This window comes from Stenella coeruleoalba (assembly GCF_951394435.1).
Source record: "Stenella coeruleoalba genome assembly, chromosome: 21".
NCBI lineage: Eukaryota > Metazoa > Chordata > Mammalia > Artiodactyla > Delphinidae > Stenella > Stenella coeruleoalba.
Genome location: NC_137167.1, coordinates 20,608,704 through 20,622,442, shown reverse-complemented (window position 1 = coordinate 20,622,442; position 13,739 = coordinate 20,608,704). Strand labels below are relative to the sequence as shown.

General features: G+C 34.2%; 1 protein-coding gene across 3 annotated transcripts in view; it reads right to left on the bottom strand.

Annotated features, from left to right (window-relative positions):
• The window catches only part of LOC307179853 (uncharacterized protein), a 1,051,707-nt gene that overhangs the window by 39,599 nt on the left and 998,369 nt on the right, over positions 1-13,739 (bottom strand). Inside the window, exon 12 of one of the 3 annotated variants that reach the window (XM_079909532.1) lies at positions 4,475-4,504. The exons of the other annotated variants lie outside the window; for them this stretch is intronic. Within the exon in view, the coding sequence (XP_079765658.1) occupies positions 4,487-4,504 (18 nt within the window). The 3' untranslated portion in view covers positions 4,475-4,486. Of the gene's footprint in view, positions 1-4,474; positions 4,505-13,739 lie in introns of those variants that run through there. 3 annotated transcript variants of the gene reach the window in all.

The following is a 13,739-nucleotide window of genomic DNA, read 5'->3' as shown; positions in this document are numbered from 1 at the left end:
GGAAAAGAGCAGCATCAAGGATTACTCTTAGGTTTCAGGTAGTGATTACTTAGAGAATGATTGTACTATGAATAAAAACTGAAAAGAAAGAAGAAGAAACTAACTTGGAGTAAAGGACCATAAAAATGATAAAATCTGTTTTGGTTATGCTGATCATTTCAGAATATTTAAGTAAAAATAATAAACAAGTATGTGGATATATTATTTTGAAGCATGAGACAGGTCTCTGGGATCCTGAAGAAATAAGACCTATTCACCTAGTGGCAGACACCAGTAGTATGCAGCAAGGAGATAAGATAGACTCTTGGAGATGGGTGCTCTTGGGCAGTAAGTGGGGATAATGGCTGTTAGAGCACATATTAAAATATTTACGTCATGGTAGCTTGGAAATTTAGTAAGTTGAATATCATTTACTCAATAAATAATAGTTTTTATTTTCTCTATAGAAGCAGGTTAGTGGATGGTCAGAGAGCTAAAAATATGATGTGGAAGCAAGGGTGAGTGAACTTCAAGAAACAGAGATGGTTACCATTGTCAAAGAGTAAAGAGAAGTCAATGAAAGTGAAGATCGGGAAAGGTTCACAGATTTATTATTAAGCATTTATAGTGAAAGTTAACTGACAAGAAGTGAGAGGACGATGGGACCGTGGGGAAAGCACTAGGGCTACTCTTTCAAGAGGTTTGGTCTTAGGAGGACAAGGCACAGTGATACTTTGAAAGACTGTCAGTGCGAGGAAAGGCTTTTCCAGAAGGAAAAATTTAAGCCTATTAGTAGGGAGAGCAAACGTTAAGAAGAAAGGGAAAAACAGAAAATGGTGACTTAATAGAATGAGTTTTCAAGAAAGGAAGAAAAGGTTAATGTCAAAGTCCAGCTAGACAATTTAGCACTAAAAGTTGAAGGAATTATGGATGTTTTCTTTTCTTTGAGACAGGAATGAAGAGTAAGATGCTAGTTATAGATGTGAGCAGTAGTGAGAGGGAAGTGGGACTGAACAAAAGGGATTTATAGTGTAATTAGCACTGTTTACCTACTTTCTCCAGAAATGCTGACATAGTCAGAAAGCAGAAAGGAGGTAGACCATAAGGACTACACAGATTTGGGGTTTATTAGAAAACAGGTAGCAGAAGTCAAACAAGTGAGATCTTTTAGAGTATTAATGAGACCATTAAAGAGGCTCCATTATGGATCTCACAGTCTAAGTTAAGGAGAAAAATGAAGTCAAAAAGAGGTTGACAAACCAGAAGTATAAAGATGATTCAAGGAATTAGACCTCACAGTGAGAACAAAGTTCAAGTTAGTTGCTAATGAAGGCAAAGGCAGAGTGGAAAGTAAGATAGTTCTGTCAGATAAGGAAATTTCAAAGTTCAAAATCCATAATATTGATCAAGACTCAGAGTGAGCAAAAGAGTAAGCTCTTATTCATCCAGAATGTTTGAGGCATGAGATATCTGATTAAGTAAATATACTGACTTAGAATTAGCATTACAGATGTAAAAATATCTATGTAACATATTCCTACAAATAATTAAATACATGGGATTTTGCCAGATGAACTATTATTTTATTCCCAACAGTCATGGAAATATCTGAAATGTTAGACATCTGAGTTCCAAGTCAGTATTAGTGATAAGTTTAAGTAATATGAAGTAATGTACATCTATTTACATGCCTATCTTTCCTTATCTAATTATCTACCTATATATATACTTTAAAAAAATCTGTGTCTATATCTTTAAAATATTCTGGGTAGATTGCATAGACCTAGGTGTGTAAAAGCTCTTCTTACCAGTTGCCATCTTCCTTAACAGGTATATTAGACTTTGCTAGGAGACTGAAAAGAAGGATGGTGAGTTGATTCTATATTCACTCAGTAGTATGTATCATATAAATTTAATGCAAAGCAAAATGTACTTTAGTTGGTCATTGGAAAACCAAGAGGCAGAAAGGTCTTGGAGGACAACATTAACTGGGAGAAAAACATAGGGAAAAAAAAAAGACAATAGGATAATCAAGGGCCATAGTAGGTTTTCTTTCCCTGGGGAAGGCTGAACTAGACATGGATAAAGTCAGTTAAATGCAAAGCTCAGGACCCCTCTCTTTCCTCATTTTTCAACTATTTACTGTGGTGTTTTCTACATTATATTTTTGATACGCAAAGGGATATAGAGCATGGGTAGTCAATTTTCACAAAGTAAATAATACATATAATTCAAACTTTACTGAATAAATAAGTTCAATCTTTAATGAGTCAGAAGAACTTCTGTGATGAGGGTTGAAGATAGATTGCTTCTCAGAGAAATTAAAGCTAGTCTATCTTAATTCATGCCGACCAATCTATATTGTGGAATTCAATTTGCCACTTAGCACCAGGCATTTATAAGAAAAAAAAAATAGAGGCATAATTGTTAACTGTGTCAGACAAGGAAGGAAGTGGCATAAACTATTTTGTCATCTATATTTCAGTGGTTTGCACTGGATGAGGTGCCAAAAGGCTTGACGTTAGTTGTTCTAACTGGACCACAACTTGGGTAAATTACTTAAAGACCCCCCCAAACTAAAGTCTTTTGTGTTAAGGAAAGGTAGCAGTAGGGTTTGTTTTTTAGGAGTCCATTTGGTTAAGGGAAACTAAATTCCAGTAAGCACGAGAGCCAAAAATATAAGAGAAATGTTTCCCTCTCCTGGAACAGTTCAAAGAGGGGCAAGTTCAGGGCTGGTAGGTGGCTCTGCCATCCTCAGTCAGCACCAAGTTCAAACCAGAAGACGAAGCAGAGGAGAGAGCCCTGGGCAAATATCTTTAAAGAGACCACAAAATGACTTGGAAGTAGCAAATATCACTTTCATTAATATCTCACTAGCTTAAAATTAGTCCCTGGCCACAACTAAGGAAGGAAGAAAGCATGTGTAATACAGTCTTTAATAAAGTATCCGTGGACAAAATGAAGACAGAGAGGGTGGATGGTGGGGACAGTTGTTTTCTCTACTACTTCTCTCAGTGGGCAGATATGTGTGCTAATTTCAGCAGCTCCACTTTATAGATACACCTTGGATGTTCTCTGTTTTTGTTTTTTAGTGTTTTTCCCACTTTCTCATCTTTATTCTTTGTAGCCAGACGTGCTTTTGAGTCATTTATTTCTGTTCAAGTTGTTATACCTGTCTTAGTCTACTTAGGCATGACTATACAGAGAGAATCATAGAGCCATATAATATTTCTATACTGTTTACAATTACAAGACATTTTCCCATCTTTTTCTCTACTCAAGAATACCTTGTGAGCAAAGCAGGGCAGGTGTTATTATTTCTATTTTTTCAGATCATCCCTGGATCAGAAATTTTTCATTTTCAGTTTTCAAACATGCGTTGAAAGGCCACTGTGTCAGCTGTGATTCCAGGGGCATGGGGATGGGAAGCTAAAACAAGTTATTTGCCTACCAGGGGCTTCCAAAGTAACACAGAAAAAAGAAACATAATTCATCACTGTGATACTATGGTAACTATGATACCAGTAGAAGATACAGTGAGTAATGGAAGGTAGAAATGGTTTCAGTACTCAACGGTGAACAAGCACCCAGGTTATCTGCATTTGATTCCAGGGCTGCTTTCATGAGAAAATGAGATTCTGGTTAGAAATGCTATTGGAATTCAGGAAAGGAAAGAACACCAGCGTATGCTAGAACTCAGAGTAAGTGGGGTTCCATTTTGGCTTTAGAGACTAGGTTAATGGCTGGCTAGGTACAGGGAAGAAGGGGGACCATTCTGAAGAATGTGATTATATTTGTAAAGCACGAACTTGGCAAAAAGCAGAGCGTTTGGGGATGGAAAGGAGTTACCAGACTGACAGAGGCAGAGCATGTGAACTGGGAAAAAAGGAAGAAGTAAAGCTTCACTCAGAGAATGGCACAAAATTATAAGTGACCTTTAATGCCAGGTAGGAGAATTTGCTCTTCATGCAGAAGGCAAGAGGGTGTAGGAGTTTCCTGAGCAGGTGAGTGACATAACAATAGCGGTATTTTAGGAAGATTATTATAGTGGAAGGATGGATAAGAGAAGGAGTGAGTATGGGCAGGCTTACCAAGTGAAAGTCTCGGTTTCAGTCTTAGTAGCCAGAATTGAGAAGAAAGGGTAAATCCGAGAGACATTTTGAATAAAAAAATGGCTGAACGCAATGACAGACTGCCTCTAGGGACTTTCAAAATGAAGAGTGTCAAAAATTACTTTTCTCTTTGTAGTCATTATACTTTTCATCTCATTGTACTTTCCATTAATTCTTTATGACCTGCCATTTAAGCAACAAGAATAATTTAAACTTAGGAAGAAATGTGACTATCATTTTCTGAAAAGTACAATGAAATGAAAGATGTTAAAAGTACACTGCATGTAGTAAGTGCTCAATAAATGTTCATGAAGAAATTAAATTTTAAAATTACCAAATATATAAAGTAAACCTCTCAGGAACTCGCTTTTTGATCTAGCGTTGTCACACTTGAGCTAAGTGAAGCATGAAGTCTAGAACAAGAAAAAAATGAAGATTTTAAAGTGTTTTAAGCAGTGAAATGTCACCAGAAACTGCTTCACAAATGTAAGAAAAGAAATTGACACAATCAGCTTGAAAAGTCATATACTGAAATATAAATGAGAAGTACCCCATCTAATTTTTATAACAGAGGTAAAATACTGGATTGACAAAATTATCTACGTATATACTGATAGTACTAGAGTTCATTTAGAAAAGAAACCATATCTCAAATGAAACAATACCTGTTTAGTGACAAGAAAATAGAAATGAAATATTATCTTTATAAATGTTCTATATATGATAGTAGCTGAATTGTTATTATGAACAAAAGGTAAGTGAGAAGAAAGACACCGTTAGGTCATTTCATGGGATTAAAACTTTGAATGACAAAGAAATTAATTACAAATACAAAATTCCAATATGTTTAAATCCAGATTATTTCCACAAAATATATAGGAAAGTTTGTTGGAAAATGGCTTCAATTAGCATAATGAGGTGTGAAATAATAAAATCATTGCTTGAATGTTAACTATACCATTTTGCTTATTCAGGACAATATATATCTCAGTAAAATTTGATATTTGTAAGTTTATAAAGGTATTTATGGACAACTACAGAAAAATAAGAGAAGCCGAACCAATCAATAATATACAAATATATTAATTTCATAAGTAAGAATATTGCCACAATCTCCACAAAATTTCTTAGCAAAATATTTCATTTATATTATACATTCAATTAAAATGTTGAAATAATTTTGAAACATACAAAATTGCTGTGAAGTGCATCTCTAGTAAGCTAGATGATTTAGAAAATGTCAATTATATTATTCATATGTATTCTGAAATAAGCTATAGAAAAATATCTCCAAAGTATGTATATACCTATGAACTCATTAATTTTCTTCATTTACATGTTCTGTTCAGTATGATTTTATTGAGTCACCCTGGTATTTGTTGATGAATGCAATGTTACCCCCTTCTAAAACGTTCCAATGAAATTTATAGTTGGAATTAATCTGATTTCATATTCTTACAAAAGTGTTTTGTTCAAATCTCTTTTAGAAGACTTACGTAGACATTCTGCTATGAATTAGTCTTTCCTGGAATTTATGAGAAACTCATTCAGTCCTTGTTGAATAAATATATTAAATTTTGAATCCTCTTTCCTCTTTTCCTGGCACCCTGAATATAGAAAGTGCTCAGCAAATAAATTTGAGTCTCTTCATATTTTGGCAGTGCTCTCACCAATATTAAATAACATGCCTATAATTAGATACATAATTTAGATTTTAAATTTCTTTTTAAACATATTAAAATATTTTAAATGCCAAAATAGATTTGAACCATCATCAAATTGTCTTAGTTTACTAAACATAAAATATAGACATTAAGTCTAAAATAAAAATATTTTATCTGGAATAATAGTAATTAAATGACATTTTAAAAAGTTTAAAGTCATGTTTTTCCTAATGTTAAATTTAAAAATTCATTGAAGCTATTTTTTCTTTTATTATTTTCTTGGATGAATATTTGACATAATGAACTCAAAATACAAATCCATGTTTATTTTCATGTCCTTTGGTTTTACTTTAGTATTCAAGTTCTTTGTTTATAATTTAAAATATTTTCCTTAAATAAAAATGTGTATGCAAATCATTTTAAGGTTGAAACTAGATGTAGCTTCCAGTGGTCATTGACACTACTCCCTCATTTTAAAATAAGCTAAAGGATATTTGAATACTGTGTCTTTATCAAGAATATTTATCAGTTGGATAATGTCAAAACCAGTGCTTAATTATTTCCAGTCCCCCTTTTCTACCCATTAAAAACTTAAGCACTGAATTATGGTCCTGAATATATTTATTGATATATTGTGTATAAAGAGATAACTGAACTTTTAATTTGTCTTCTAAAAAAAGATTTGTTCAATACAATAAAAACACACAAAAGTCAGTTGCCCTGAGTGCATTCCCTATAGAAGGATATATTTAAAATGACTTCAGGTGCTTCATTAATTCATTCAGTTTCCTACATTGTCTTTTAAGTTCATAAAGAAGTGATGTCTGCCTTTTGGTTTTAAGATACAGTCTTTTCTCATTCTGGTTTCCTCATTTCTATTTTCCCACTGCAATAAATATATGAAACCTAATAAGGACCAAAAGAGAAAATGCTGATGGTGGAATAATATTTCAGAGCCCTAAGCGTGAATTCCAGAGACATATAATTTTATTATTTTTTTTAACATCTTTATTGGAGTATAATTGTTTTATGATGTTGTGTTAGTTTCTGCTGTATAACAAAGTGAATCAGCTATACATATCCCCATATCCCCTCCCTCTTGCGTCTCCCTCCCTCCCGCCCTCCCTATCCCACCCCTCTAGGTGGTCACAAAGCACCGAGCTGATCTCCCTGTGCTATGCAGCTGCTTCCCACTAGCTATCTATTTTACATTTGGTAGTGTATATATGTCAATGCTACTTTCTCACTTTGTCCCAGCTTACCCTTCCCCCTTCCCTGTGTCCTCAAGTCCATTCTCTACGTCTGCGTCTTATTCCTAGAGTCTGTCATACAGAGTGAAGTCAGAAAGAGAAAAACAAATACCTTTTGCTAACAATATATATAGAATCTAAAAAAAAAAATTGGTTCTGATGAACCTAGGGGCAGGACAGGAATAAATCAAATAAATCAAATCCATAGTAAACATAATTTTAGATTCAAGCATGCCAATTAACTGTTGAGCTTTTCTTTCTTTTCAATTGATCAGTAATAAAACTCTAACAGAGACACAGCTCACAAGCTAGTTTAGTAAAATTTCTTAATATTTGAAATATTTATAGAACTTAGTTTATGGTCATGTTCACCTTTAATCCTTATTATACTTATATCAGAATTGCCTTATTATATATCACACATGGAAAACTAATTCTCAGAGGAGTTAAATCATCTACTCCAAGTGGCAAAATTGGTATGCATCTTAGTTGGAATTTAAACTCAAGTTTTCTGTATAAAACCATTGGATAGTTAGCAGTACTTTCTGCCAAGTCACCTGTTGCAGGTAATTACAATTTGCAACTTTCCTAAAGATTCTTTCAAGGAGAAACATTTAAGTTTCTGGATGAATAAGAAGTTACATCTTAATAACCTTCAAAACATATCACTACTCCTTGAAATAAGCCTGCAGTTGTCAGGCTCCTGTTGGTTAATTTCCTTTGCTGGGAAGACTTGATCCCATTTTCATTGCTTTCCTGCTGGCAAAAACCTGCTCATGTCAAATCATATATATTAGAGCACTTTTGATTTTCTCTATAATTCATCTTTTTTTTTAATGATAGCAGTATGTGCCCATGTTAAAACTGTAACCTTCAGAATAGGAAAGAGATTTAAGAACAACACAAGAAGACTATTTTTTCCCCCTATAATTAGAACAGTCAAACAGTGGAATAGGTTTTCTCTTAGAGAAGTATATATCACTGTGCTGAAGCTGGTGCTGTTATGACCATGTGTAATAGTCATGAGAAGAAACGTGCAGCAGTTGAGAGGTGGGTCTAGATTAGTGCTTCTCAAGATTTTCTTATCCAAAGATTCATCTAGTGAATTTATTAAAAGGTGTTTTTTTTTTCTTTGCTTCTGGCTATCTGTGTATCAGCTAGATCCTTAGGTGATTTTTATAATCTGGCATTTTTGGAAACACTGCCCTAGAGAGTCACTAACAAAATTTTTAGTTCAGAGAAAGTGGTTGCTTTAGGGCTAGGAATGTGTCTAGTGAGGGCTTTAAGTTGTGCTTAAGCCGTGGTGGATCTGAGCTTGAGGGTTGAAAATGGTTAATGGAATGCATAGGATCTACAGTGTGAAAACAAGAAAGGAAGGAAAAGAGGAGAGAAAGAAAGAAAATAAGGGGTCAGTGAGGGATGGAGGGAAGAAGAGAGGAAGGGAGGAAGGAAAAGCTGGACTTAAATGGAAGAGGGATATTTAATACTTATTGAATGTATGTACTAAATTTCAGAGGTATTGAAGGCAGAGTGAAAAACAAATTAAATATGATTCAAATCCATAGTAAACAAATTGGATCCCTGAACAATATTTTTCTTGTCCTCTGACGTCAGAAGGTGTTTGTGTAGTGGGAAAAGAAGACAGAACATTTGATTTCTACAAATCTAGAAAATTCAAGAAAGGCTTGATAGGAGGTGAACAGGAAACCAATTATGAAATACCCAAATCTTTACAATATCTTGCTGTTTTTTTTTTTAAGTTAAAGACCTGCTGAGATACACATATACTTTATTTTGTCATAACATTGTTTCGGTAAACTTATAATTCAAATAATTTAAATTATCAAATAATAATTTCTATTTTCAGAGAGGCTAAACAGACTTTAAAGATGACCATATGTTCCAAGACTGACATGATTCTCAATTCAAGAGTATAAATAGCTTTTCTGAGTAGCTCTTAGAATGTCAGCCATATAAAACAATCAACAAGACACTTGTCTCTTAATATACAGTAAAATATACTTAGATAACGTTTCTGCAAGGCAAAAAGTTGAAGTTTTTTAATTCAACTTCATTGTTTACGAATAATACATCACAATACAATTTGTATAGTGTCACCAATACCAACTTTATAGTGAATTTCTCTCCTGAGATGATTCAATTTCAGGGAGAGATCAGTTACCCATATACATGTATTTTCTACATGATGCAATTTGCTGTGCATAAATAAGAAAGTATTATAATGATTCATTTTGTTTAATGAACTCAAAATGCAGCTAAATATATTATTAAGCATAACTATAAGACTTAGTTTTCAGGCTTTGTATGAGGCGTTTTTAGATTAATATAATTTTATTATACATATTTTATTATAGTTTGACAGTGTATATCCTTGGGATATTTAATATATAGTACTCATAGGCAAATAACAAAATAAATTCCCTAAAACAAAGCATCTTATTTAATGTTTTATCACTTATAAAATACTTGAATAGTTTTCCACAGGAAAATTCTTATTCTGGGTTTCTAGTATTTGTGAAGTTTCAAAGTCTTCCGAATCTCCTGGAAAGGTAGATAATAATGTTGGCTTAAGACAGTATCTGGAATCTTCTCAGATTCAAGTAGAAATGCTACAGAATTCACAATGAACTCCTTTTTTGTTAAGTCCTCAGATTCAGTCTTACCATGGTAAAGCAAAGAGTTTCTAGAGATTTCTCTTGGTGAAATCTGAGCTTTGACCGCATTTCTAAGACACTGATGTATCTCAACCCATATATATCTTTGGAGGAAATGCCAAAGACAACATTTTGCATGGTTTCTTTCTTTCATTTACATACTAAAAAAATAATTGAGCAGCTATTATATAGTTTTTTTTCCTTTTTTTTGTGTGTGCAAAATACTAGAATAAAAAAATGATATGACATGATTACTGTCCTTCAGGAGCTTAGAGTGTCCTGCAGAAAGACATACATTAAAAAAAAAAAAAAAATCCTAAAAAGAAGTAACTCCTTTTTTCATACTAGAGATACAAATGAGGTAATATTTCCATTAAAACTTAAAATTACAATAGATCCAAGCCCCTCAATCCTTTTCCTGCTTTGGGTTTTGCCCTCTGTAAATAGCTCTAAAGCAATCTAGAGATTTTTACAGTGGAGCTGGGCACCTTCAAATGTCATAGCTGTCAGGCCAGGCCTCTATTATGTAGGGTTGGAGGTTGGGGAGCATATCAAAGGGAGGTGAATGGTGTCAACCTTACTTTTATTCTGTTCCTAGAAAACAGTTTGCTACCAGAGTGTTAAAACTTCCCAGGTCCTGCTTACTTGGTTCACAGACACGCAGGTTCCCTTGGGCACACCTCACCAGCATGTGTACATGCTTCACAGGCTGTGTCCAGTCCAGAGAGTCCCTCTGCCCCAGGTGCAGGGCTGGCTCAGGGGCCTGGATTTTTTCAATTCACCCTGTGTGGTGACTAATCTTTCATGGGCCTTCTTTCATTAAATAACCCCATAGAGATGCATTTGGAGTATACTCTCTAATACATGATAAAGAAAGGCAATGGGAAAAAGTATAAAATAGATGAATTTCCCTTCAGTCTTTTTCTGCCATCCCTTTGTACCAAAACCATTTCTATTCTCACACTGCCCTTTAAAATGCTAGTTACACCATTTCTTTATTTTTATAGAGCACTTTGCAGTTTATGAAGCTAATCCGTATGTTCTTTCCTGAGTAAGAAACTAACACTTTGGTGTGAATTAGTTTAAGGCTTTATCCTCACTAGGTGCAGGGTGCAGATAAGTCAAAATGACGAATATTTTATGACAGTAACAATAGTTAATTTTTAAAAGCATTTACTATTGACCAGGTAGAGTTATAAGTAGGTTACATGTATTGTTTCATGTAATCTTTAACACTAAGGAGTAACTATCATCATTCTCTTATACAGATGGGAAAATAAGGCAAACAGAGAGTAAACTGTGAGTGTAGGAGCAGAGCCCAAGCAGTAATGCCAGGGCCTGTATACTCATCTCTGGACTACAATGCCTCCCTAGGTAAATTTTCAGGCATCTAGTATTTGCGTGAGGGCAATGGTATTGTGCAGAGGAATGATCAGGCCCCAAAACACACCATGTGGATGACTGCTTAATTCTAACACTAATCTTATGGGTGACATTCATCTCTATAATAGATTAAGGGAATAGGGCTGACTTATTGAGAGGTGTTCATTGTAATCTACCTAAAACCAACAAGAGACAGAGAACATAATGTCTTACAGTCACTTCAAGGTAAATTAACAAGCTAATAAAAACGTGTAGTCATTAAGATCCATTATTTCAACAAAGATTAGAAACTGGTAAAGGGCATAAAATACAGATTTGATATCTGAAAGCAGCATCAGATTATAAAGTTTTCCTCCTACAAAATGATGTAGATATTAGCAAAGTCCACTAGTTAGGAAAGAGTTTTCTTATTGTTAGCCTCATAGCTTATTCTAATACAATTAGACCCTTAATAATAGTTAAAGAAGGAACTAGCTTCTCAGACACAGGCGGCTGCAAACTAGCTAATTGGGTTCTGGGTCAGTGGGTCTTTTTCTACATGTTTACTGTATATAATAGTGTTTCTCTTGAGGAAAATGCATTGCAATACCTCACTGATTTATTGTCTTTCTACATATTGTTAATTCAAGGTCTTTGGCATTCAGTGAGGAAATTATGGTGCATCAGGGTACACAGAATATTCTACTTTCCAGAGAAAGGTCAGGAGAAAAAGAAAAGAGAGAATATAAATATAAAACCTTTAAGTCAAGACTAAATCCCAAAGTTATTTCTTGAAATCAAGACTAAATCCCAAAGTTATTTCTTGGTTTGTATAGCCATCAGTCAATACTAATCAATCGCAATTAGTCAGAAGAGAACTAAACCTTACAGCTGCTGAACAGATGGGGAAAAAAAAATGAAGCCACCTTCCATGATCAGACAAACAAAACCACATGACCGTTTTCTTCTCATTGATTTTCCTCTTCATTAAGATGTGTTCATTTACTTTCTTTTATTTTGAAGATTCTGGTTAGAATCTTGAAACTAGAATTGTCTTCCATGCAGTATTTTGCTCATTATTATTCTTATACTGAGGTGAATTCCAGACTGGCTTGGGGAAATACTTGTTTATGCTTTTCTCCAAATGCAGATAACCCATAGACCTCTTTTTAGCTCATTCTAGTATTTCATATTCCAAGTACTTCAGCAAATATTTACTCTGATGACAGTATGGAGTATGAAATAAGTTTAACACATAATTCTTGCCTTCTCATTTGTTAAAATCAGGAGAACTGAAGCCAATACACAAGATAAATAGCAAACTTCATTAGGGTGTGAGTAGTCAAGAGAGTTCAGCCAAGAGGTAGAGCTTGACTGTATTTATAAGACAAATAAAATTTAGATAGAGGAGAAAAACACAGATATTCCAATTAAGAGAATAGAAGAACACTAGAGCAGACTTGTGGAGGCTGGAATGTGCACTATGTGTTTGTGGGAACAAGTAGGACCATATCAATCAATCGGCATATTGTAGTTATGCTGAGAGAGGCTTCATTCCATTTCATTCATAAATGGAAAGTGTACACACTATATATGTAATATACACATTTAATATATATTTAGGTATATTTTATATATTATATATATTTTATATAAAATATGTATTATATATATATACACATATAATCTTTTAAATAAGCTTCGAGCTCCTTAAGTATAACAAGTGTATGTCTTGTGTCTAATAGATGTCCAGTAAAAATGGTTGGATAGATGAATGATTACACATCCACACACAGTTTGAAAAGCCAGATAAGACTAATATGTTGAGGCCCATGGCAGGCAAAAAACCTGAAATTTTATCTTAAAACCACAGAAAACAGTTGAAAGTTTATCTTGAAGTCCAACTGAAATCTCCCTACTTTATTTTGCATCAATTTAAACATGATCATAACCATTCATCTATTTAACCAATATAATTAAGGAGCTTAGAGCCTAATAAAAAGAAATACATATAGAAATATATTTATAACATGGACAATAAGAGTAATGCTAAAGATATCCATAGGTAGAAAAATGGTGCTGCACTGAATTTAATCGGTATTGGGGGTGGTAAGGGATGAAGTGTGAGGAGTATTAGTTAGCCAGATGAAAGAGACAGAAGGCACAGAAGTTACAGAGGCAAGACTTGGTGTCTATGAAACTAGAAGGAGTTTGGTATCTTTATGTTGGACATAAAGTAGATAGGAAGAAGAATGAGATTTGGCTATAGAAGTAAAACACAACCCAGATCATGGAAGCCTTTATACACCAGTTAATAGATGAACTTCTTCTTGTGGTCTGTGGACAGTCACCGAGAGGTTTCAAGAGGGGAGAATCATGGCAATTTGAGTGGTAGAGAAATAACTCTCAAGGCTAGTAAAAGAGGGAGGGACACGACTGGAAAGGGAACACGTAGCAGGAATAAGTACTGTCTCCACTAAGGCCATGATCTCCGTACAGCCACCACACACACCCTGACTTGACTGCTGTCTTTTCCCGGTACACTCTTCTCCCATATTTTCTTGGCTAACTCATACATTCTTTAAGTCTTTGCTCAAATATTACTTTATCAGTGAGGCTTACCCTGATAGTCCTCACCTCTACCTTTCTGATCCTCATTATCCTATTCTATTTATATGAGTCTGTAGCACATACCAG